Source organism: Eptesicus fuscus, chromosome 5 (genome assembly GCF_027574615.1).
Source record: "Eptesicus fuscus isolate TK198812 chromosome 5, DD_ASM_mEF_20220401, whole genome shotgun sequence".
Lineage (NCBI taxonomy): Eukaryota > Metazoa > Chordata > Mammalia > Chiroptera > Vespertilionidae > Eptesicus > Eptesicus fuscus.
Window position 1 is genome coordinate 32,104,413 of NC_072477.1, and position 25,988 is coordinate 32,130,400.

Genomic DNA, 25,988 nt, shown 5'->3' on the forward strand with positions numbered 1-25,988 from the left:
GGGCTAGTGTTAGCATTTTGATTTTAAAAGATTACAGATATCACACACTGTCACTCACTACACACTTATAGAATTCCTGAATATGCAATGCTGGAAAAATGCATGAATAGAATCAACTGTAAGACAGGCTCAGCACACATGATGTGGAAGTGACCTGCTACTGGCAACAACTTAACATGGCTCAAGCAATCTCCATTTAAATGTCTCAAATGAGAAATTAACAGGGAGGCACATTCAGGAAGCTATAGAATATTTTTCTGAGTACTAACTATTCTGTACCACAGACAAATTATGAAATTTGCATTACCACTCTTAAAGTTTTTATCAGAAATAATCAATATTTAAATGTACTTAATGTATTTACTAATCCTATATAATAAAGAGGTAATATGCAAATTGACCCAGATGCTCTCACACAAGATGGCCGCCCCCATGTGATCAAAGATGGCTGCCACAAGATGGCCAGCAAGGGAGGGTAGTTGTGGGTGATCAGGCTGGCAGGGGAGGACAGTTGGGGGGGGGGACCAGGCCTGCAGGGGATGGCAGTTGGGGGCAACCAGGCCTGTAGGGGAGGGCAGTTGGGGGTGACCGGCCGGCAGGGGAGCAGTTAGGCGTCGATCAGGCTGGCAGGGGAATGGTTAGAGGGTGATCAGGCGGGCAGGTAGAAGTGGTTAGGGGCAATCAGGCAGGCAGGCAGGCAGGCGAGCGGTTGGGAGCCAGCAGTCCCAGCTTGTGAGACAGATGTCCGACTGCTAGTTTAGGCCCGATCCCACCGGCAGTCAGACATCCTCCAAGGGGTCCCAGATTGGGAAGGGTGCAGGCTGAGCTGAGGTACTAGTCATGTTATAATATGTGTATACATATATAGAGTGAGAGATATAGAGATGCATACATATATCTATATATATATAAACAGAATGCATACATACATAAATGTTAGGCCAAAGGGAGCTTTGAAACAAGCACCAAAAAATATTTCATTGATCACAGAAGTAGAAACTGAGCTCCCTAAGATGTCAATCACATAACGACCACATAAGTTTCATATATTAAAAACTAAAGCAAATAAGGCAAAAACTTTAGTGCACTTAACCATACAATATACAAAATAAATCCATTACCAGAGTGTAGATACAAAACAATTAGCCATTTACATGCAATTAACATTAATAATTCAAGAAAAAAAGATTTTAAGTATAATAATATTACCAAAACTGTACTAACATAGTATAATAACACAAAAGCTGTAGGAAATATTAAAAATCTGCAAACAATAGGATTACTCTATATTATAAATCAAAATTTTCTCTCCACTTACACAGATTTCATAAAAGAATATATTGAAAATAAACTTGAGTAAGTTCTTACTCTAAGTACTTGTATTTTGGTTCTAGAACTATATTAAAGTATTGTCATTTCAAAGATATCACCTACATTTCCCAGAAGGATTGTTTTTAATAGCGGCAGTCTTCCTATTAAATACACAAAATGTAACTCTGTTGGAAAGCTCAAAATTAAACTACACCAGCCTCTTCGTTCTGGGTTTTCTTTTCCTCTTGAGTGACGCAACCTCTAAAAATATAAAATTAAGAAGTCTGTCAGGTCTAAAAAAAATAATAACATACATTAAAACTATATAGATGTTTAATTGTTATTAAATAAGAACGCCATCACAGCAAAACTCCAACAAGAAATCTTAAACCTGACATATACATGATTTTTCCCCTCAAAATGATATTGTAGTTGAAAACTTACTAATGTAGACTCTAGTCATCCTAAATCCTACTTAACAATAAGCTACTCTGAAGATGTTTCGTATGGGTATGCCCTCCGTATAGTTAGCATGGATCCAGTGTGCCAATCTGAAAGGTATCCAGGCCAGTGCTGAGAGAGATGAAGAGCCTAAGATTTCAGTTTCACTTCACTTAAACCTGAAAATGTAACCCAGGATACTAGTACCATACATCTTTTTGGCTACCACAGCAGACACCAGATCCAACACGAAAATAGGTGTTCATCTAGAAATAGCTGTAAACCTCACAGTTACTGGTAATTAAAAACAAAACAATAGGATATAAAAAAACATAAAAAATGAAAAGAAATATTCCCCTCCAATGCAAAACAAAAGGGGAGTAATAAGAAAAGGAATAAAGAAAGACAAAGAAAAGATTAAGAGAAAGGAAAGAGACTGCTAGAAGAGAGCAGCAGTCAGGACAGAGTGCAGCAGGCCACGTGAACAAACTGTCCGGAGTAGAGCCGGTCACAGGTCTGGAAGAGACTTCGTTAAAAAGATGAAATTGCCCTGGCCTATGTGGCTCAGGTGGTTATTTGTCCCATGCACAGAAAGGTTGGTAGCTCAATTCCTGGTCAGGGCACATACCCTGGTTGTGGGCTCGATCCCCAATAGGGGTGTGCAGGAGGCAGCTGATCAATGTTTTGCTGTCACATCGATGTTTCTCTCTCTCCCTCTCTCTAAAAATCAATTTTAAAATCTTAAAAAAAAAAGATAAAAATGATAAAATGCCTAATGTGTTTGAGTACATCAAGAGGATATTTATACATTCAAAGAGTGGTCTAGGGGTAAATCAGTGATAAGCACATGAAAAAAAAATCAGGCAAAAAGGTTATTAACTCTCTAGGGAAAATAATAAACGCATAAATTAAGAAAAAATTATAGTCTATTCCATGGCCCTACTGCCAATAGTGTTTTATAAATGTTGAATACCAATACAACTAAAATAATAATTATATTGGGAGGGTGGGGCTGGGAAGCATTCATGTGTTTGGGGTGAGAGGTGAAGAATATGAGAGAATTAAATCCTCGCCTTCCTCAGTGGGAAGCCAATAAATAATCCACAGAATTGAAATATGAAGAAATGGCAATATAAACATGTTATTTAGAGACACAAAGGTAATTACTAATAGTGTTAAAAGTGGTTGTCTCTGGGGATTAATAAATGGGAGTCAGAGTTAGAAGACTGGTTTCTTATGAGTACTATAAAATTATTTGAACTGTAAAATAAATTACGTGCATATGTAATAATGATTAATAAAAACCAAATTTTTAACAATAACAAGCTGATAGATTTTCAAACAGGACTTGTCAGATGGCCATAAGGTATGTGTGTGATTAATAGTTTACACACAGTAAAAGCCCGCAAGCAAGACTGGAGAGAAGCTAAGATCTGAAATTCACCACAGGATTGTAAAGGACTGTTTTATGCTGACATAAGCAAACCACAGAAATGCTCAGATTTCTGAGTGAACAAATAATCCCTTTTAATTGTCTATTCTTTGTCTTCCATATGCTTCTATAGCACCCTGCTTCTCTTTACCATAGTGTACTGGCTTATTTTCCTCCCACACTAAACTTTAAGGTCCTTGGGGACACAGACTGATATAAACCATTCAACAAATATTTACTTAGGTCGACCATGGGCCAGTCACTGTGCTCAGATCCACTCAGATCTACAATCACAGTGATTAACATAATATGGTTCTTAAATTATTATAGTATATATCTGTATATACTATAAAAATTTAGCTAAGTACTTGAAAAACAAGAGGCACCCAATAAATGCTTGCTGAATAAATACATAGCCCAAACGAAAATACTCATTGACCAGCTGGTGTGGCTCAGTCCATCTAGAAATAGCGGTCTAGGGGTAAATCAGTGATAAGCACAGTGGCTGAGTGTCGACCTATGAACTAGGAGGTCACAGTTTGATTTCCAGTCAGGGCATATGCCCAGGTTGCAGGCTCAATCCCAAGTGTGGGGCATGAAGGAGGCAGCTGATCAATGATTCTCTCTCATCACTGATGTGTCTATCTCTCTTTCCCTGTCCATTCCTCTCTGAGATCAATTCAAAACAAAAAATTTTAAAGAAACTTAAAAAAAGGAAGTCATTAGGAATTATCCTATATGGATTACCAATTACTACTTTTAAGTGTTTTCATTAACAGTATGATCAATACTAAAATTCTCCAATGTGCCAAAGATAAAAACAAGAACATAGATCCATCATAATCTTCAAGGGTTCTAAACCTTAATGCTCTGAGCATAGCTTTCTTTCCGTTTGACAAAACCACATCTGTACCTGTTTCACTCTGACTTCCATTCTCCTCATCATCCTCTGTAATTACAGGCATACTCAGACTCAAACATCTATCTTCCTTATGTACATTCTGTTTGTCATCTGGAAATAAACAAAAAATGGTTTTATATCAAAAAGAATGTTAATATTTAAGAAAAATATTTATACAAGTAATGTCACTATTATTAAAAAATAGATGTTTAAACTAAAAGCTAAAACTGTAATGATAAACAGAAATTGCATGTTAAAATATGTATCTTTAAGTATTAATACATTTGTATCTATGCTTTGAAACAGTCTCTAATTCTTCCATTAAAGAAAATGGAGGAAAGAAGAAGAAACAAAATTAGCCAAATACAGATATCTTATTTAATCCTTTTCATACATAGCATAGTATGTTATCTGCTGCTATCAGGGGATAATCACATGTGTTACTTTGACTATATTAATTAATCACAAATGTAATTTTAAACTTAATAGCCTTGTTTTTGAATAAAGACACACTTCCTTTTATCACCACATATGCTCTACAAGACATATTTCTCTAGTTATAATTTGCCATTGACTTTGCATTTTCCAAAACATTGGAGGTTTTCTACATCAACCTTCTGTTGTCTAAAAAAATTTATTCAAATTTATCAGATACCATTGTCAGATCAAGACTCATTTAGCGCATTAACACCCATGTCCCAAGAGCAACCCCCTCCCAAGAGTCACTATTTATTCCTTACTAGAGGCCCGATGCACGAAAATTCGTGCAAGAGTAGGCCTTCCTTCCCCTGGCTGCCAGCACTGGCTTCCCTCTGGCACCTGGGACCCAGGCTTCACTCCTCCCGCTGCCAGCAGGCACATGGGACCCGGCTGGCTTCACTCAGGTCGCCCGCAGGCACCCGGGACCCTGGCTGGCTTTGCCCAGGCCGCCTGCAGGCACTTGGGACCCCAATTGGCTTCACTGGGCCGCCCACAGGCACCCGGGACCCTGGCTGGCTTCGCCTGGGCCCCAGCTTCATCAGAAAGGACATCCGAATGATGTCCAAAGACATCTAATTAGCATATTACCCTTTTATTAGTATAGATGCTTCCTCATTCTTCTCTGTAACACTTCTACTGCCTGACATACTGTATAATTATTTGTTTCTTTACAGTCTGCCTCTCCCACTAGGATGTAAGCCTCATGAGGATAGGTTTTGGTTTAAGTTGATGTACTCCAGCACTTAGAAAAGTGCCTGGCATATAGCAGAGCTTCAGTAAGTATTTGTTAAATGATTACATATGATTCAACTATTTTATAATACAATATTTCATACAAACATCTATACTAATAATAGCCTAGGTGGTCGTCACACCCTCACGTTGTCACAAGATGGCCGTTACAAATTGGCTGTAACAAGATGGCTGCACGCACAGCGGAGACGGGGCCCCATGGCAGATCTGCGCAGTGAGGCCTGGGGGTCCCGTGTCTCCGCGCGACATGGAGGAGGCTGGTCCCGGTGTCTTCGCCGCCTCACATGGAGGAGGCGGGTCCCGGCGGAGGAGGTGGGTCGTGGCAGGGGAGGGAAGTTGTGGGCGATCAGGCCGGCATGGGAGCAGTTAGGCATCAATCAGGCTGGCAGGGGAGCAGTTAGGGGGCGATCAGGCAGGCAGGCAGGCAGGCAGGCGAGCGGTTAAGATCCAGCGGTTCTGGATTGTGAGAGGGATGTCTGACTGCCGATTTAGGCCCGATCCCCTGCTGGCCCGCAGAGTTAAACCGGCAGTCGGACATCCCTCTCACAATCCGGGACCACTGGTTCCTAACCGCTCGCCTGCCTGCCCCTAACTGCTTCTGCCTGCCAGCCTGATTGCCCCCTAACCGCTCCCCTGCCAGCCTGATTGACGCCTCAATGCTCCCCTGCCGGCCTGATCACCCCCTGCCGGCCTGATCACCCCCTGCGGGATTGGGCCTAAACTGGCAGTCAGACATCTCCCAAAGGGTCCCAGATTGCAGGCCGGGCTGAGGGACACTCCCCCATGCATGAATTTCATGCACTGGGCCTCTAGTATCCTATATAATAAAAGCCTAATATGCTAAGTGTCCGGTCATCCTGTCAGCCATTCAACCAATCCAAGCGTAATCTATACATATAAAATAGTAATATGCAAATAGATCAAATGGCAGAACCACCAAACAACCGAAAAACCAGTCGCTATGACATGCGCTGACCACCAGGAGGCGCACACAGAACGTGGCAGGCATCGGCCGCGACAGGATGGTGGAGCAGGTGAGTGGGGGTGCCAGAAGAAGGCAGGGCTCTGGTCTCTGTCATCGGGGCAAGCCTCTGGTGGTTACTGAAAATTATTTGCTCCCATGTGCCATGGTCCTGCCAGGCGCTCGCACCTGCTGCCGCTGCCGGCACCAGAGCTGACGCTTGCACCTGCTGCTGGCACTGGCCCTGCTTGCACCCGCAGCCAGCACCGGAACTACCGCTTGCACCTGTTGCCAGCACCTGGCGCCAATCCTGATCGCTCAGCACCGTCAGCGGGTGCAAGCGGCGGCTGCCGGTCCTGACTGCCTCTGCGGGCTTCTCCACCTCCCCTGCTCCTGAGGGCCAATCAGGGCCAGCAGCCACCTCTCACACTTGCTGCCAGCGACAGCCCCAATTGCTCTGCGCCATCATCGTGTGTGAGCAGGGCTGGCACTGTCAGCACATGGGAGCAGCAGCAGCGGGAGCGGGGCTGCCAGCAGACAGGGGATCGGGGGCCGCAGTGGGAGGGGCTGGGCAGGGGCGCAGAGAATGGGCCAAAACCTGCCCCTGTGCCCACTGCAGCCTCGCGACCCACAGTTCCTTTCAAGGTGCACGAATTCGTGCACTGGGCCCCTAGTATGCTAATGATATGCTAATGCAGCTCAACCACTCACTATGACATGCACTGTCCACCAGGGGGCAGACAGTTGACTGATCAACCAGTCGCTATGATGTGCACTGACCACCAGGAGGCAGACGCTCCGACCAGTAGGTTAGCTTGCTGCTGGGGTCCAGCTGATTGGAACTGAGCAAGGCAAGTCAGGCATGCTCTGGAGCCCTCCCATGGTCCCTCCCCGGCTGGCCAACCTCCCATGTCTCTCCCCAGCCCCGATCGTGCACTGGTGGGGTCCTTGGCCTGGCCTGTGCCCTCTTGCAATCCAGGCTGAGGGACCACCCCCCACCCCCGAGTGCACAAATTTCATGCACCAGGCCTCTAGTATGTTAATAAGTACCTGTTAGCACAGAAGGCAAGACATTAAGTGAAAATGAGTTTAAGACTTCTGCTCTGAACAACATATACTGAGATCTTATTGGGGTACAGATTTTATGGAATGAAGAGATTGTTCTAAGATGGAGTTGAGTAAACTGAAGCAATAAGTTTCCATTTTGAACACAATTCAAACTTAATATCAATTTCTATTGAGTCATTAAAATAGAATTTTACCCTTACTTTCAAGTCCTACATATTAACTACTATAATTTTTACATGATTTTAAAGATGATAATCTTTTAGAAAATCTCTTTCCATTTCTAATCATATTTTTTACACTTAGAACCTACAAATTTTTCAATTGTTAACAAAATTATAATTAGTTTGCTCTACCTACAATTATTAATATTGTTCTTCACAATCGTTTAGTCATGTCCATCCATATCAATTATTAATGATTTTTTTAATCCACATTTACAACCTAACAGAATATATCCAACAATGACAAAGGCAGAATTTCTGAATTCAAAACTGAGAAACAAACCTTTGTCTAGTCACATGATGACTGACTGCAATTTAGAGATCTACTATTTTTACATTAAATGAATGTTTAAAAAGTAAAAAGCAATATTCTCTAAAAGTTCTTAAAAAAACACCAGGCTTCACACACACACACACACACACACACACACACACACACACACACCTTCCAATAATGCAGTCAGGAACCAAGAAGTGAGCACACAAAACTTCAGGATATTTATCTCAAAGCCTACATCTATAATATGCTAATTAGACTGGACATCCTTCCGGATGACCTTCTGGATGAAGCCAGGGATGCAAGGGAAGCCCAGGTCCCGGGTGCCTGCCAGCAGCCAGAGCGAAGCATGGGGCCCGGGTGCCAGAGGGAAGTCGGTGCCAGCAGCTGCAAGAAGGAAGGCTTATTCTTGCACAAATTTTGTGCATCAGGCCTCTAGTCTATATATACAAAATCCTAAGCAATCAAATGACCGGTTGCTATGATGTGCACTGACCACCATGGGGCAGACGCTTGACACAGGAGCTGCCCCCTGGTGGTCAGTGCGTTCCCACAGCCAACCTCCCATCCCCCCAACTCCCAGCAGGCTAACCTCCCGAGGTCCCACCCCCTTCCACCCTCCAGCCAGCTGGCCAACCTCCCTCGGTCCTTCCCCTTAACAGGCCACCCCCCACATCAGCCCCAATCACTGGCCAGGCTGAGGGACCCCACCTGTTCACGAATTTGTGCACCAAGCCCCTGGTATTAACCTTTTGCACTCAGATGTCGAGTGTGACTCGACACGGTTAGCATCGGTAGCAGCTCGAGAAAAAAGCAAGCGAGTACAAAGGGTTAATTAAAGCACATGAGCCCCGGCAAGTGTTTCTCAATGGTTAGAGTGTCGGCCCTTGCACCAAAGGGCCACAAGTTCAATTTCCAGTCAAGGACATGTACCTGGGTTTCAGATTCAATCCCCATACCCGGTTGGGGCAGGTATAGGAGAAATATCTCCCATTGATGTTTCTCTCTCTTTCTTTTCCCCTCACTCTCTTCCTCCCTCCCTTCCACTCTCTATGAAAAGCAACAGGAAAAATATCCTCTGGTAAAGAGTAACCAAAAAATAAAATAAAATAAAGTACATGAACTTCAGTCACAGGTATGATCCTCAGCCTTTATCCAGAACCTAATTACATTTATTTTACAGAAAACTAAAAAGAATGGGCAGTTTCTTAAACCATTACAATTAAGAAGTAGCAAAAGAACAAAAATTTGCTACCAGCCTGCACACTGAGAACAGAGAGAAGACACCCACAACGAGTATGACAGAAAAACTATATTTAAAGAATAGAACACAGAGCTGACACAGAACTGCAACATGAAGCCATGAGTTTAAAGATAAAATGCCCCACTTAATAGGATCATTGTATTATAAAACCCAGTAAAATAATATGCTCATTATGCTAACCCTGAGTCATAGAGAAAATTAAATTATGTTCAGGATAAGAGAACTTGGGGGTCAACAGAGGTGGGGCACAGACCCTCACCCCCCTAACTTAGCAGGGGCCTGAACCCTCACCCCTTCTGAAGGAAGTCTCCTGCCACAATGGCTGCTTAACGTCCCATGCCCAGCTCAAATCGGGACCCGGGTAACAGACAGAAACTTGGCCGACAGCAGCTGCCCTCTCACTGCAACAAGAATTGTTTGAGTTGTCTTGAACCCATGGTGAGGGGAAGTGGATTTTTGATATCTAAATCCAGCCTACCACCAGGAATGCTCAGGACCTACTCAAGAAGGCAAATAATCCTTTCCACTAATATTTACAGGGTAAAATAAGATTGTTATTAGAGTAATAAATTTGACAGTGAAATAGTAGTCAAGTTTTCAGGCTAATTTAAATTGGCTAATTGAAGCAAGCGAATATTCTAGAAAAATTAATAGTACTGGACAAAAAACAGTTCCTAAAGTGTTAACTAAAATTTTTATTGATAGTTCATCTCATGATAAAATTGCATAACAGGTAATGAACCTAAAGCAGTCATATTATAGTGCAAAAAATAAAATTTAAAAGCTATCAAGACTATATTAAAAAAATTTTCAAAAGCCTCCTAATATTTAAATCAAAAAAAGGGGGGATAGTAGTAGAATATCATGTAAGGAAAAATATCCTGTAAGTAAATTACATCTAGAAAATTTGTACTTTAGAAAAATAATTGTAATGCTAAAAGCAAGACACCCATGAAAAACACACATGGTGTCAAAACAAGCCAGAGGAAAATCATTTGGGCAAAAAATGAAAAAGGATCCCAAGTCAAATTTATAGGAAATACTCCTTTATTAACTTTTGGTCAAGAATATGTTTGTATATTTTCAGAAAACAACTCCAAGACCATGTGGATTCCGGCAACAGAGAGGAATCGACAGGACTACTCCAGCCATGGAGACAGAAAAGAAGCAGTCCAGAGATGGAAGACACTGACGTCGCCTTGCCATACTAGCAGTCAACAGCTGTGCATCACTGCAGGTTGCCCAGGACCAAACCAGAGAGGGTCGGACCTGCATTACCACCATTTGTCCAGAACTGAAATATCATTGCTGACATGTGCACATAAGGAACTGTTTGACATTGAAATTGGGTCACAAAAGAACTGTTGGCCCAGAAAGAAACTCACTACAGACTGATTCATTTGCCTTTCAGCATAACCATTATTGCTTGTCTCATTTTTGGTTCTTATAAGTGTATTTCTAGTAGCACATGATCTCACTCATCTAGGGGAAATGATGAACAACATGGACTGATGAACAAGAACAGACCCAGAAACAAGGAGGAATGGATCAGACTGTCGGGCCTCAGAGGGAGGGTAGGGGAGGGTAGGGATATAGGGGAGAGATCAACCAAAGGACTTGTGTGCATGCATATGAGCCTAACCAGTGGTTAAGGACAACAGGGTGGTGGGGGCATGCGTGGGGAGGAGTGTAGGATGGGAATGGGGGGATGAGGACAAATATGTGATACCTTAATCAATAAAGAAATTTAAAAATAAATAAATTATGTTCAGGATACATTTTAAAAAATAGGAGAACAAGAAAAAATAATTTTAGTATTTTTCTAATTATAAAAATGATAAATGCACATTACAGAAAACAAGAAACATATAGCGAAGAATATGTTTTAGAACGATATCAACCAGAATAATTAAACTTTTAAAAAGTAAATTTTGACATTTAAATAATTAATCTCAATTATCCACAAAACTAATTCCCCAAAGGATGTCTGATAGATAGTTTTATGATGCTCAAAGCAAACCATGTGGGATGCAATTAAAAATAATAGACTATTGCTCAATCTCAAAACTAATGATTACTAGCCATGCAGCTCAAATACAACTTACTTAAGTGCATGTCTAATTTGAGTTCCAGATCCACATTTCCAATTATCCGAGAGACAGCAAAGATAGCCATTAAAGATTCAGGCTTGGATTCAGACAGACTGCCACTCCTTCAAGCCTCAGCTCTATTTAGTAGCTAGGTGACTTAGACTTGTGAAAGAAGTGGGCAGATAATAAGGTTACATAAGATCCTCTGTATAATCTCATCATCATTACTATTACTAATGTCCTTCCAGAAATGTGCATGTTAAATTCTAAGAATGGTGAGCAAGTACAGCCAAAGCTTAAGTAAAACAAACCTAGTAAATCCAATCAATATACTGAGCACCTATTTATGTGTTACAGAGCTATTGTAGGAAGTGAGCTTGAAAAGGCAGATTGGTATATATCCATCCACCCCACCCCCAAAATAAAAACTTCATCCTGTGATTCTTATTTCTGTTAAAGGCACCAATATTCCCTCAGCTGTTTAAGCATTAAGAATCCTTGTCTAATCCCTCTCCATCACTCTCTACATATGGTTACCTATAGATATACATTGGCTGTCATATCTGTTAATCTGCTCATCTAATTCCTACAACTACCTGGTCAGATACTCATTACTCCAATACAAGCCTTTTACTTAGTGTTCCTATTTTTAGTTTGTTCCCACCTACCTACCATGCTACTCCCAGTAGTAGTTAGGAATGTGTTTTATATTAGTCATTAAATATTTAATGTTTCTAGTGCTCCTTTTTTCCCTGAGCCTGCTAATCAAACCCCAACTTTATGTATGATGATTACATGTTATCTGTATAATTTTAAAAATTTAAACTATTAAAATACATAGTCATTTCTTTAAGAAACAAATACCAAAGGTGATTTTATAGATACACTAATTCAAAAGAAAAACAGGTATAGCTTAATTAGTGCAGCCCAGAGGGAAATATGGTTTATAGAATGTTATTGCTTATACCTTATTCTACACATTTGTTTCACACACAAGAACTAATAATGAAGTATGATCTGGAAAGTTCTAGACTGATTCTATAACTGTCTAGCTATATTATAAATCTACTAGAGGCCCGGTGCACGAAATTCGTGCATGGGTGACGGGGGGAGGGGGGTCCCTAAGCCTGGCCTGCACCCTCTCCAATCCTAGACCCCTCAGGGGATGTCCAACTGCCTGTTTAGGCCCCATCCCACAGGGACCTAACCGCTAGCTCCTAACTGCTCGCCTGCCTGCCAGATTGCCCCTAACCACTCTACCTGCCTGCCTGATCACCCCCTAACTGGTCCCCTGCCATCCTGGTCACCCCCTAAATACCCCCTAACTGCTCCCCTGCTGGCCAGCCTGATCGCCCCTAACCACTTTACCTGCATGCCTGATTGCTCCTAACCACCTCTACCTGCCTGCCTCATTGCCCCTAACTGCCTCTGCTTGCCAGCCTGATCGCCCCCTAACTGCCCCCCTGCCCGTCTGGTCACCCCCTAACTGCCCCTCTGCCGGCCTGGTCACCCCCTAGTTGCCCCCCTGCCATCCTGGCCACCCACTAACTGCCCCCCATCCCAGCCTGGCCGCCTCTGTCTGGAAGGAAGTTGGATGTCCAGAAGATGTCCAGTCAACCTGGTCTAATTAGCATATTACCCTTTTATTAGTATAGATATGGTCCAAAATTTCATCATCTATGAAATAATGGATTTTATGACTCTTCTAGGGTCTCTTTCAGCAGTAAGATTCTAAGAATCTCAGATAATTAATTTATTTTTAATGTTAAATCTCATAAGGTTCTCAGTCAAGCAAGTATTTAATCCTTTTTAATGATAAAAAATCAGTGAGGGGAGATTATAAATAAAATCCATTCTCACTTGTAGAGTCTCAAAAATACTTTAAAAAGTTACCTCTTTTGTTGGAAGACTTCTTCCTTCCCGGGGAATTCAATGTTTCTTTGTTTCTTTTTCCCCTGGTTGCTTTAATTGGTCCTTGACCAGAGGCAGAATCAGAGTCAGAAGAGTCAAGTTTGACTTGGCGATGCCTTCTTGACTTGGAAGCCTTAATAGTAAGAAATCCAATTAACCATAATGAATTACAAAATGAATACAGATGGGGGACGGGGGGAGAGGGGTCCCTAAGCCTGGCCTGCACCCTCTCCAATCCTAGACCCCTCAGGGGATATCCAACTGCCTGTTAGGTAAAGACAAAATACACAAAGACAAGGAAAGATTTACAACAATATTTGTCATAAGTAGTTTACCATTACACTGGCTTGCTTGATACTTGTCACATGTAAATACACTTTTATCTTTACAACTAGAGGCCTGGTGCACAAAATCCGTACACTCGGGAGTGGGGGAGTCCCTCAGCCCAGCCTGTGCCCAGTCTGGGAGCCCTCAGGGGATGTCCACCTGCCAGCTTAGGCCCAATCCCCTGGGAGTCAGACATCCCTCTGGCAGCCCAGGAGCCCTCGGGGGATGTCTAGTTGATGGCTTAGGCCCGCTGCCAAGGAGGCAGGAGAGGCTTCCACCACCGCTTCTGTGCTCACAGCCATCAGCCCGGCTTGTGGCTGAGCAGAGCTCCCGCTGTGGGAGTGCACTGACCACGAGGGGGCAGCTCCTACTTTGAGTGTCTGCCCCCTGGTGGTTAGTGCACATCATAGCAACCAGTCATTCCCGGTCGTTCCACTGTTAGGGTCAATTTGCATATTACCCTTTTATTATATAGGATAGGAAAAGTTCCTACAGTTGTCATCACCATCTACTCAAACTGGGTTAAGATGTAGTTGTAGCTGCATGGTTGGGAAATGGAGGCATAAAGGACAAGTACTATGTTTTACTGCCTGATAACCTATTCTCTTTTCTTCTAATATTCTATTTTCCTTAATTTCCATCATGTGCTTTGAGTGGAACTATTTTATGCCTGGCTCCAGGTCTGACCATGTGGCCCTGATCTAGTAAAATATGAATTTTGCAACCCAGTGGTCACTGGGGTTTTGTTCAGGGGTGGGCATATGATCTGTATCATAACTGACACAAGTCAATTTTAGAATTCTGTTGAACTGTTAGGAAATAAATTCTTCCTTTCCTGAATCTAGGATATACAAGGCTGGAGCAGTCGTGAATAGCACTTGAAGACAGTAAAGGCAACATCAAAGGTGAGAAACGGGGGGACAGTCCAAGGACATTTTAGTTAGACCAGTCAATGCTTAAGCCGAGTACTGACTAACTGAAAAAGAAATATTGAGATTAAAATGCTGTATCTCCACATGACCACTCTTAAAAATGATCCAAGAATCTTCAAACATTTGAAAAAGCCAGCAAAATAGGAACTCCAAGAGAAAAGGAGGAAACTTCAAAAAAAACTATAATTAACATCCACAGAGATAAGATAATGCATCCAGAAAAAAAGAATACTTTTAAGTAGAAAAAGATTCAAAGGAAAAAAAAATCAGTAATGAAATAAGGTCAGCAGAAATAAAATAATTCAATGTAATGTTCAGAACACAAAATTTAAGAATCTCTCTGAATACAGACATTAAGCAAAGAACTCTATCAAAGAAACAATACAAAAAAATTCCTCCAAACTGAAAGCTATCAGATCAAAGGATGCTCACCCATTAGAGCCAAAGACACTGAGGGAAAATTACCTACATCAAGTTACATTATCATGAACTTCCAGATCTCCAGGGATTAAGAGAAAATCCTAAAACCTTCAAAGAACAAAAAAACAAAAGCTGGAAGACAATTAAGAACAACGGCATTGCCCTAGCCAGTTTTACTCAGTAGATAGAGCATCGGCCAATGGGTTGAAGGGTCCTGGGTTTGATTCCAGTCAAGGGCACAGACCTCAGTTACAGGCTCATCCCTGGCCTTGGTCAGGGTGAGTGCAAAAGGCAATCAACCGATGTGTTTCTCTCACATCCATGATCCTCTTCCCTTCCCTTCCCTTTCTAAAAATCAATGGAACCCTAACCAGTTTGGCTCAGTGGACAGAGCGACAGCCTGCAGACTCAAGGGTCCCAGGTTCGATTCCAGTCAAGGGCATATACCTTGGTTGTGGGCACATCCCCAGTAGGGCATGTGCAGGAGGCAGCTGATTTATGTTTCTCTCTCATCAATTTTTCTAACTCTCTCTCCCTTTCCCTTCCTGTCTGTAAAGAATCAACAAAATATATTAAAAATGAATAAATTTTTAAAAATCAATGAAAAATATCCTCAGGTGAGGATTAAAAAAAAAGGAACAATGGCATCAAAATTCCAAGTAAATACCAGAAGTAATTAAAAGAGAAAAAGTTTTAAAAAATAAATAAAAATAGCTTCAGCCGATTTGGTTCAGTGGATAGAATGCTGGCCTGTGGACTAAAGGATCCTGGGTTCATTTCCGGTCAAGGGCACATGCCAGGGTTGCAGGCTTGATCCTCAGCAAGAACCATGCAGGAGGTAGCCGATCAATGAGTCTCTCTCATCATTGATATTTCTATCTCTCTCCCCCTGTTCCTTCCTCTCTGAAACCAATAAAAATATATTTTAAAAAATGGTATCTTTAAAAATAATAATAAAAATAAACAAATAAAACAGAAAAAGTTGAAGACAGTTGCCTCTTGAGATTAGGAATACAGGGGTGGGAAGTGGAGAGCAGGAAACGGATGGGTTATATAAACCATACAGTAGTATCAGCCTTTTAAAACTATGTACATGTATAACTCAGATGAAAAATAAAAATGTAATTAAAACAGCATCAAGTCAAGAGGACCTGACCTGCTGACTGCTGACCTGAGGCTGTGTGCCCAGGGAAGAGGAGGGACTAGTATTTTATACAGTTGCCTAACAGAAATAGAAGACCAGAGGCAGACTTGACACCTGTAGGCTATCTGAATGTAGCCTCCCATGATTCAGATGAATTGTGTTGTGCCTCTGCCAAGCTTGCATCACTTGGAAACAGAACTGCCAGCCTGGAGAAAAAAAAACTAGAATCAGGAGAGAGAGAACTACATAACCAGACACCCAGAGAAGAGAGACCATGGGGAGACAAAGAAACAGCCCGCATATGAAAGAAAAGCAGGCATAACCAGAAAAGGAAGTAAACGAAAAGCAACCTGTCAGAGAAAGAATTCAGAGAAATGGTCATAAGGTGAATGAAAAGAATGGACGACAAATTCAACAATATGTGTAAGAACCAAGAAGAAATGAAAAACGACATCACTGCTATAAAGAACTCAATAGAAAGCATCAACAGTAGACTAGAAGAAGCAGAGGACCACATCAGTGAGCTAGAAAACAAGGTAGGAAAAAATATCCAAGCAGAGCAGCTTCTAGAAAAAAAAAATTAAAAAACAGGAGGAGAGCCTAAGGCCGTGGTCAGCAAACTGCGGCCCACGAGCCACATGCGGCCCTTTAGCCCCTTAAGTGTGGCTCTTCCACAAAATGCCTGGGCGAGTCTATTTTGAAGAAGTGGCATTAGAAGAAGTTTAAAAAATTTGGCTCTCAAAAGAAATTTCAATCGTTGTACTGTTGATATTTGGCTTTGTTGACAAATGAGTCTGCTGACCACTGGCCTAAGGGAACTTTAGGACAACACAAAATGAAACAACATCCGCATAATAGGGGAGCCAGAAGGACAGGAAACTGAGCAAGGAATAGAAAACCTGTTTGAAGAAATAATGACAGAAAACTTCCCCGATATAGGGAAGAAAAAACCCACACAAATCTAAGAAGCTCACAGAGTCCCAAACAAAATGAACCCCAAAAGATTGACGCCAAGCACATTATAATTAAATTGGCAAACACCAACGACAAAGTAAGAATCTTAAAAGCGGCCAGAGAGAGACAGAAAGTTACCTACAAAGGATCCCTCATCAGACTAGCAAATGATTTCTCAACAGAAACACATCAGGCAAGAAGGGAATGGAATGAAATATACAAAGCCATGCAAAGGAAGGGTCTGAGTCCAAGAATACTATACCCAACAAGGCTATCAATCAAAATTGAGGTTGAAATCAGGAGCTGCACAGACAAAAAAGGTCTAAGGGTGTTTATTACCACCAAACCAGCAATGCAAGAAATGCTAAAGGGTCTGCTGTAAAAAGAAGAAATAGGAAGCTAAGATGGAAAACAGGGGTAAAGAATAAAAATGGTGACGAACAAGTACCTAATAATAATAACTTTAAATGCAAATGGATTAAATGCCCCAATCTAAAGAAGTAGGGTAACTGAGTGGATAAGAAAACATGACCCATATATCTGCTGTCTACAGGAAACCCACCTCAGAAAAAAAGACGCACACAGCCTGATGGTGAAGGGATGGAAAAAGGTTTTGAGGGCAAATGGAAATAGAAAAAAAGCTGGGGTAGCAATACTTATATCTGACAAATTAGATCTCAAAGTGAAGGACATAAAAAGAGATAAGGAAGGCCACTTCATTATACTAAAGGGAGCAATCCAACAAGAAGAAATAACTCTGGTAAACATATACGCACCCAATACAGGAGCACCCAAATACATTAAAAAAACTTCTGGAGGATATCAAGGGAGAGATTGACAGCAATACAATCATAGTAGGGACTTTAATACCCCACTATCACCATTGGACACATGCTCTAAACAAAAAAATCAGCAAAGAAACATCAATCCTAAATGACTCACTACATCAGATGGAATTAATTGACATCTTCAGAAAATTTCACTCCAAAGCCACAGAATATACATTCTTCTCAAGTGCACATGGGTCATTTTCAAAGACAGACCATATATTGGGTCACAGGCAAAGTCTCTTCAAATTCAAGAAGACAGAAATCATAACAAGCGTCTTCTCAGATCACAATGGCATAAAACTGGGAATCAACTACAATAAAAACAATCCAAAAAAATCAAACAGATGGAGACTAAATAGCATGCTATTAAACAATGACTGGGTTACCAGAGAGATCAAAGAAGAAATAAAAAACATCATGGCAACAAATGACAATGAAAACAAACAATCCAAAATCTATGGGACACAGCAAAAGCAGTCTTGAGAGGGAAGTTCATAGCTCTATAAGCCTTCTGCAAAAAAAAAAAAAAGAAACAATGGTAATAAGTTACCTAACCCTACACTCAAAGAGTTAGAAAGAGAGCGACAAGAAAAGCCCAGTGTAAGCAGAAGGAAGGAAATAATAAAAATCAGAGTGGATATAAACAACATAGAGACCAAAAAAAAAAAAACAAACAAACAACAATACAAAAGATCAACAAAACCAAGAGCTGGTTCTTTGAAAGGATAAACAAGATTGATGAACCTCTAGCCAGGCTCACCAAGAAGCAAAGAGAGAGGACCCAAATAAACAAAATCAGAAATGAAAGAGGAGAAATAACAACAGAACCCTCAGAAATACAAAGGATTGTTAAAAAATACTATGAACAACTCTATTCCAACAAATTGAACAACCTGGAGGAAATGGACATATTCCTAGAAAAACACAACCTTCCAAAACTCAATCAGGAAGAATCTTAACATCTCAATAGGCCAATAACTATTGAAGAAATTGAAGCAGTCATCAAAAAGCTTCCAGCAAAAAAAAGCCCGGGGCCTGACGGCTTCACAGGGGAGTTATACCAAACATTCAAGGAAGAACTAAAACCTATCCCCTCAGACTATTCCAAAAAATTCAAGAGGAAGGAACACTTCCAAGCTCATTCTATGAAGCCAGCATTACTCTAATACCAAAACCAGATAAAGACAACACAATGGAAGAGAATTACAGGCCAATATCCCCCATGAACATAGATGCCAAAATCCTCAACAAAATTCTAGCATATCGGCTCCAGCAGTACATCAGAAAGATCATACACCATGACCAAGTAGGATTTATCCCAGGGATGCAAGGGTGATACAATATCCGCAAATCAATAAACGTGATACATCACATAAACAAATTGAGAAATAAAAACCACATAGTCATATCAATTGATGAACAAAAAGCATTTGACAAAATCCAATACCCTTTCTTGATAAAAACTCTCTGCAAGGTGGGAATAGAAGTATCATACCTCAACATAATAAAAGCCATATATGACAAACCCACAGCCAACATCATACTCAATGGGCAAAAACTAAAACCATTTCCCCTAAGAACAGGAACAAGACAGGGATGCCCACTCTCACCACTCCTGTTCGACATAGTACTGGAAGTATTAGCCATTGCAATTAGAAAAGAAGAAGAAATAAAAGGCTTCCAAATTGGAAAAGAAGTCAAGCTGTCCTTATTTGCAGAGGACATCATATTGTACATAAAAAACCCGAAAGACTCCATCAAAAAACTATTAGACTTAATAAATTAATTCAGCAATGTAGCAGGATACAAAATTAACACCAAGAAATCTATGGCATTTGTATACACCAATAGTCAACTTACAGAAAGAGAGACTAAAAAACCAATCCTATTTACCATCGCACCAAAAAAATTAAGATACCTAGGAATAAACTTAACTAAGGAGGTAAAAGACCTATACCTGGAAAACTACAGGACACTGAAAAAATAGATAGAGGAAGACGTAAACAGATGGAAGAACATAGCATGTTCATGGATTGGTAGACTCAACATCATCAAAATGTCCATACTACCCAAAGCAATTTATAGATTCAATGCACTTCCCATTAAAATACCAACGGCATATTTCAAAGACCTAGAAAGAACTATCCAAAAATTCATCTGGAATAGAAAAAGACCCCGAAGAGCCACAGCAATCCTGAGAAAGAAGAACAAAGTAGGTGGGATCTCAATACCAGATTTCAAGCTGTATTACAAAGCCACTGTTCTCAAAACAGCCTGGTACTGGCACAAGAACAGACATATAGGCCAATGGAATAGAATAGAGAACCTAGATATCGACCCAAACCACTATGCTCAATTAATATTTGACAAAGTAGGCATGAACATACAATGGAGTCAAGACAGTCTCTTCAATAAATGGTGTTGGGAAAATTGGACAGATACATGCAAAAAAGTGAAACTAGACCTCCAACTTACACCATACACAAAAATAAACTCAAAATGGATAAAGGACTTAAACATAAGACGGGAAACCATAAAAATACTAAAAGAATCCACAGGCAGAGAAATCTCAGACATATGCCAAAGCAATTTCTTCACCCTAGGACAATGGAAACTAAAGAGAAAATAAACAAATGTAACTACATCAAAATAAAAAGCTTTTGCACAGCAAAAGAAACCATCAACAAAACAACAAGAAAGCCCACTGTATGGTAGAACATATTTGCCAATGTTATCACCGATAAAGGTTTAATCTCCAACATTTACAGGGAACTCATACAACTTAATGAAAGGAAGATAAATGATCCAATAAAAAAATGGGCAACGGACTTAAATACTTTTTGAAATAAGACAGAAGGAAGGCCAAGAGACATGAAAACATGCTCAAAGTCACTAATTATCCGAGAGATGCAAATCAAAACGACAATGCGGTACCATCTCACACCTGTCAGAATGGCAATCATTAACAAATCAACAAAAGACAAGTGCTGGCGAGGATGTGGAGAAAAAGGAACCCTGGTGCACTGTTGGTGGGAATGCAGACTGGTGCAGCCACTGTGGAGAACATTATGAAGTTTCCTCAAAAAACTAAAAATGGAACTCCCATTTGATCCAGTAATCCCACTTCTAGGAATATATCCCAAGAAACTAGAAATGCCAATCAGAAAGGATATATGCACCTCTATGTTCATAGCAGCACAATTCACCGTAGCTAAGTTTTGGAAACAGCCTAAATGCCCATCAAATGAGTGGATTAGAAAACTATGGTACATCTACACAATGGAATACTACGCTGCTATAAAAAAGAAATTCTTAACCGGTTTGGCTCAGTGGACAGAGTGTCGGCCTGCAAACTGAAAGGTCCCAGGTTCGATTGTGGTCAAGGGCATGTACCTTGTTTGCGGGCACATCCCCAGTAGGAGGTGTGCAAGAGGCAGCTGATCGATGTTTCTCTCTCATCGATGTTTCTAACTCTCTATCCCTCTTCCTTCCTCTCTGTAAAAAATCAATAAAATATATTTAAAAAAAAAAAAAAAGAAGGCATTCTTACCATTTGCAGCAGCACGGATGGAACTGGAGAGCATTATGCTAAGTGAAATAAGCCAAGCAATGAAAGAAAAATACCACATGATCTCACTCATTTATGGAAAATAAAGAACATTATAACCTCATGAACAAAAAGATAGATACAGAGGCAGTAAAGCCTAGAAGAGACTGTCAAATTATAGCGGTAAGGCTGGGGAGTGTTGGGGAGGGAGGGGAAGAGATCAACCAAAGGACTTGTATGCATGCATATAAGCGCAACCAATGGATACAAGACACTGGAGGCGTGGGATGAGGGCATGCGACAGGGCGTAGGGGAGGCTGTGGGAAGGTCAATGGGGAAAAAAGGAGATATATGTACTACTATGTGTAATTCTTTAAACAATAAAATAAAGTAAATTTTAAAAAAGCATCAAGTCAATTTCTAAATTACCTTAATAAAGAAGTAACTTACCTGAGCAACAACTGCAAAGGCCTTTGATTTTATTTTTGCTAATGATGCTGCCCTTTCACACGACTGGAAAAAATACAAAGGAAGGGGAAAAGTTAAAACACATAAACATTAAGTGAAATTATGAATACCCACAGAAGTAAGATTTTAGACAGATGCAGGGTACAAGGAAGTAAAGATACAGAAACACACACCACATTTTCACAGCAGGTGCCATTGCTACTGATGGTTTCCACTCAGGATTTAAGGAGGATAACATGAGCAAAAGCCTTGGTGATGAAGCCATTCCCACCTCACTGGCCTATGCCCAAAGACAGCTCTTGTCTCATCCACTAAGATGGATGAGACCTCTAGAGGCAGGAAGCAGTACGGAGTAGCCTGAGCTCCACACCAGCTGAAAGGCTGACAGGAAGTGAGAAAAGACACAATACAAAACCCTAATTCTGCCCTTGGCACTCCAGCATCATCTTTCCCTTCCTCTGCTTAAAACTGTCAACATTCTCACTCCCAACCGACACCTGATGTGGTCTTACACAAAGTTTCCAGTAAAACCAGACTATCTTGTCACAGAACCCAGGTTTCAGAATTTTCTAAGATATTTATTAACACTGACCAAAAATCATGATGCTTAGTATACAGAAGCATAGCCACACATAAAATAAAAAGCCAATCAAATACTGCCCTATCAGCAATCACCCTGAATTTTCCTGACCTCTGCTTCTTGTGAATTTCCTTTCCTCTTTTCTTCTCCATCTTTATCTTTCAATTTTAAGGATGAATTCTGAAAGAGCAAAAAATTTATATAGACACATTAACAATTCAAATGATCAAAACATTAATTGCAAGTCAATTTCAGAAAAATGAGAATCATTTTCTTAATTACTGAAAAGCTAAAAGATCATTTCACATTATTGAATTACTAGTGGTCCGGTGCATGAAATTCATGCACTGGGGGGGGGGGGGGGGAGGGTCCCTCAGACCAGCCTGCACCCTCTCGCAGTCTGGGAGCCCCACAACAGATCACCCCACAGAGGGAGACCCAGCCCACCCACTGCAGTGCCACCAGCCAGGTAGCCTGGGCCTCCCTCTTTGTGGTGATCACAGAGCCCACCCACCCCAATTGTTCACCCCCCACCAACCAGTGGCCTGTGCCCCCCTCTGCGGGGCAAGTGTGGGGCAATGGCAGGGGCCCCTGACCAAGTGCATCGCACCCTCCTTGGCTGGCCTGGCACCAGTGCATGTCATAGCGTGCTCGATTTGCATATTACGCCTTTACTGTTATAGACTAGAGGCCTGGTGTACCAATCTGTACATGGGTGGGGTCCAGCCCACCTTGATCAGGGGCAGGGAAGGGCAGGGGCGGCCAGGCGGAGGGGACACGGGTGGTTGGCTGGCCGGCCCCGCCCACTAGTCAAACTCCCAGTCAAACTCCAAGTCAAGGGACAATTTGCATATTAGCCTTTTATTATATAGGATGGTTCACCACCTGACAATTAAGATCATGGTTAGGTTTCAGAATAGTTCTAAAATTCATCAAAAAAATGCCTTAATCCTCCTAATGAAGGAGGAATTTATGTGGGGGGGGGAAATTGGTTTATTCTTCTTTCCTTCAGATTTTCAGAGGTCTCAGTAATCATTAAAGATAGTTTATTAAAAGGGTGTACTATTCAAACATTCTAAAATGTTCTACCTCATTAAAATAAATGTGAAAACAAAGTATTTCCTTCTCCCCAAGACTGTCACCTCCTCATTACTTTTCTTGTATTTTTTTGCTAAAATGAATTTGAGCCAGCTCCTTTTATATAATGGAAAGCCAAAGAAGCAACAAATATTTCTGAAAACTTATCTAGCATTTGAGAACACATAACACATTATCACATTCACAGTAAGTAATCCGAAATTGCTTTTTACTTTTTTTTTTCTTAAGAAGTATTTAATAAATAAGATGGAGTAGTGGTTTCAAAGGCTGGCCTTTAGGTTTCCAGAGTAAAAAAGTTTCTCCAGCTGAAAAGGTTAATGTGGAATATGAGTAGCTCTAGCCTCAGTATTTGGATGAGAAAATTAAAGTGCAGATGAGTTGATGAGACTTGTAAATGAATAAACCAAGGCTGGCAGAGCACAGTGGAGGCAGCCACCACTCAGGTCTAGCTATCTGCTGCCATGCAGCAAAACAGGACCAGGGGTGCCAAAGCTCTGACTTTTAACAGAAGCTGGGTGTCTGGAATTTTGCATGAAGTCTACAAATATTTACATGTTAGTAATTAACTCACATTTTTAAAACAATGTTAGGAACAATGCTGTGCCAAACAAAACACATCTGTGTGCAGGATTTGGCCCACAGAGCACAACGTCCAGAAGATGCTAAATTTTAAAGAATGCAATAAATCTGTGGTACGCCAGGACAACTCATTCCTCTATAAGTATATAGTTAGATATATATTACTTAATTATACATATATAATTGTTATTGATTATTATTATTTAGTTATAGATGTGATCTATATAGAATCTGTCTGTAAGGTTAAATAACATCACATAGCTAATAAGTGGCTAAAAAAAGCAAAGCCCTCCAAATCTTAGCTCCACAGGAATGCAGCCACTCAGCTAGCTGCCTCTCAACATTATCACCCTTGTCCAGCCTTCAGTGTTTACTGCAATTGCAAAGGCGAGGTATCAAACAAGCAGTCACATACCTTCCTGTCTTTGTGCCACTGCTGATGCTCCAAAATTATGGTCTTAATATTATCAAAGAAATCATCCTTTACCAAGCTGAGGGTTTTGTTTGGATTGGACTTATCAGCTGAAATTACATGTTTCATGTTCTGATAAAGATCATGAACATTCAGCATTTCCTAAAGGTGAAAACATGAGTCTTTTATTCCGTTTTATAGGAAAAACTTACAGGCAAAACCAACACAAAATAAAATGGCATTACAAAGTGCCTGTGTTTATAAGGAATAACATGCCATAGTATACTGAAAATAGTATTTAATGAAGAGGCTGCTTTCCAGAGGTATGGATTCATTCAATTCAACTCAACAAACATTAAGTTACATGCGCTGCATGGGGAAAGACTAATGGTTAATAAATGATTGCATTCCTAGATCTAACAAAAATTATTTGTAGTATAACATATCATTAAATATCACTACTGATAATAACTAAAATCCCATTTTTATTTTATATTATCATACCAAGGATATGCATATAGTTCTTTTTTTAAAAAATATATTTTATTGATTTTTTACAGAGAGGAAGGGAGAAGGATACAGAGTTAGAAACATCGGTGAAAGAGAAATATCGATCAGCTGCCTCCTACACACCCCCTACTGGGGGTGTGCCCGCAACCAAGGTACATGCCCTTGACGGGAACCGAACCTGAGACCCTTCAGTCTGCAGGCCAATGCTCTATCCACTGAGCCAAACTGGTTAGGGCTGCACATAGTTCTTTATGCTCAGTTGGAAGTTCCTGTATGATTCACCTAATCCCCACAGAGATGTGCTGGCTTTCACACGTCTCACAGCCTATGTGCCTGTACCCAAAACTTCATCATTACTTCAGTATTAAAATTTAGGATTAAAATAAATAGAGGGGATTTATGACACCATTTGAGGCACTGATCATTAATTAGACCTTTCTCCCCCAGAAACCTTCAGCTAAATTGGCAGATCTATGGGGTAAGGAGAAAGACAGCATACTTAAGAAATCAAATAAAACCGGTATTGGGACTTGGCTCAAAGTTCAGCAGGGAACTAGTGACATCTGAGTCATCCCTAAGTTGGGCTACTCAATTCATTTCTAAATTTTGATAGAATAACAGACACCTGTTCAAGGGATCAGAAACTGCTCAGTCGTGGTGAGTGCTCATATATGCAAGATTTTCAAAGGGGAACAATGTCCAGACATGGGGAGCCCATAACATTTTACAGTTTACAATGTGCTGTACTCCCATCATTTTACCACATGCAATACAATACAGGGGAAAGACCATTAGTTGGACCTGGTTTTGGCCTGAGTTCTGTCACTTGCTGGACTGTGACCTTGAGCAAATCCCTCAATCTGAGAATCATGTTCCACATTTGTACAAAATTAAGTAATGCCACCTAACCCACTGTAAAAATATTAAGTAATGCCACCTAACCCACTGATTTTATAAAAGTGAGAGTGCTCTGTATAATGTACTGGTAAATCATTATACAAAATTAAAGTGTTAAGACACAAAATAAAGTGCTTGGACTTTGGAGCCTTATAGACTTGGACATTCAAATCCAGTGTC

General features: G+C 40.8%; 1 protein-coding gene across 2 annotated transcripts in view; it reads right to left on the minus strand.

Annotated features, from left to right (window-relative positions):
* Positions 1 to 825: 825 nt before the first annotated feature.
* The window catches only part of SNAPC1 (small nuclear RNA activating complex polypeptide 1), a 30,224-nt gene continuing 5,061 nt past the window's right edge, over positions 826 to 25,988 (minus strand). The window contains exons 5-10 of one of the 2 annotated variants that reach the window (XM_008138971.3): positions 24,405 to 24,563; positions 22,424 to 22,492; positions 21,715 to 21,777; positions 13,093 to 13,243; positions 4,098 to 4,196; positions 826 to 1,572 (exon numbers count right to left, since the gene is read on the minus strand). In XM_008138971.3, coding sequence (XP_008137193.2) covers positions 1,520 to 1,572; positions 4,098 to 4,196; positions 13,093 to 13,243; positions 21,715 to 21,777; positions 22,424 to 22,492; positions 24,405 to 24,563 — 594 coding nt within the window. In that variant the 3' untranslated portion in view covers positions 826 to 1,519. The remainder of the gene's footprint in view (positions 1,573 to 4,097; positions 4,197 to 13,092; positions 13,244 to 21,714; positions 21,778 to 22,423; positions 22,493 to 24,404; positions 24,564 to 25,988) is intronic. The other variant, XM_054716007.1, reaches the window with a different exon arrangement.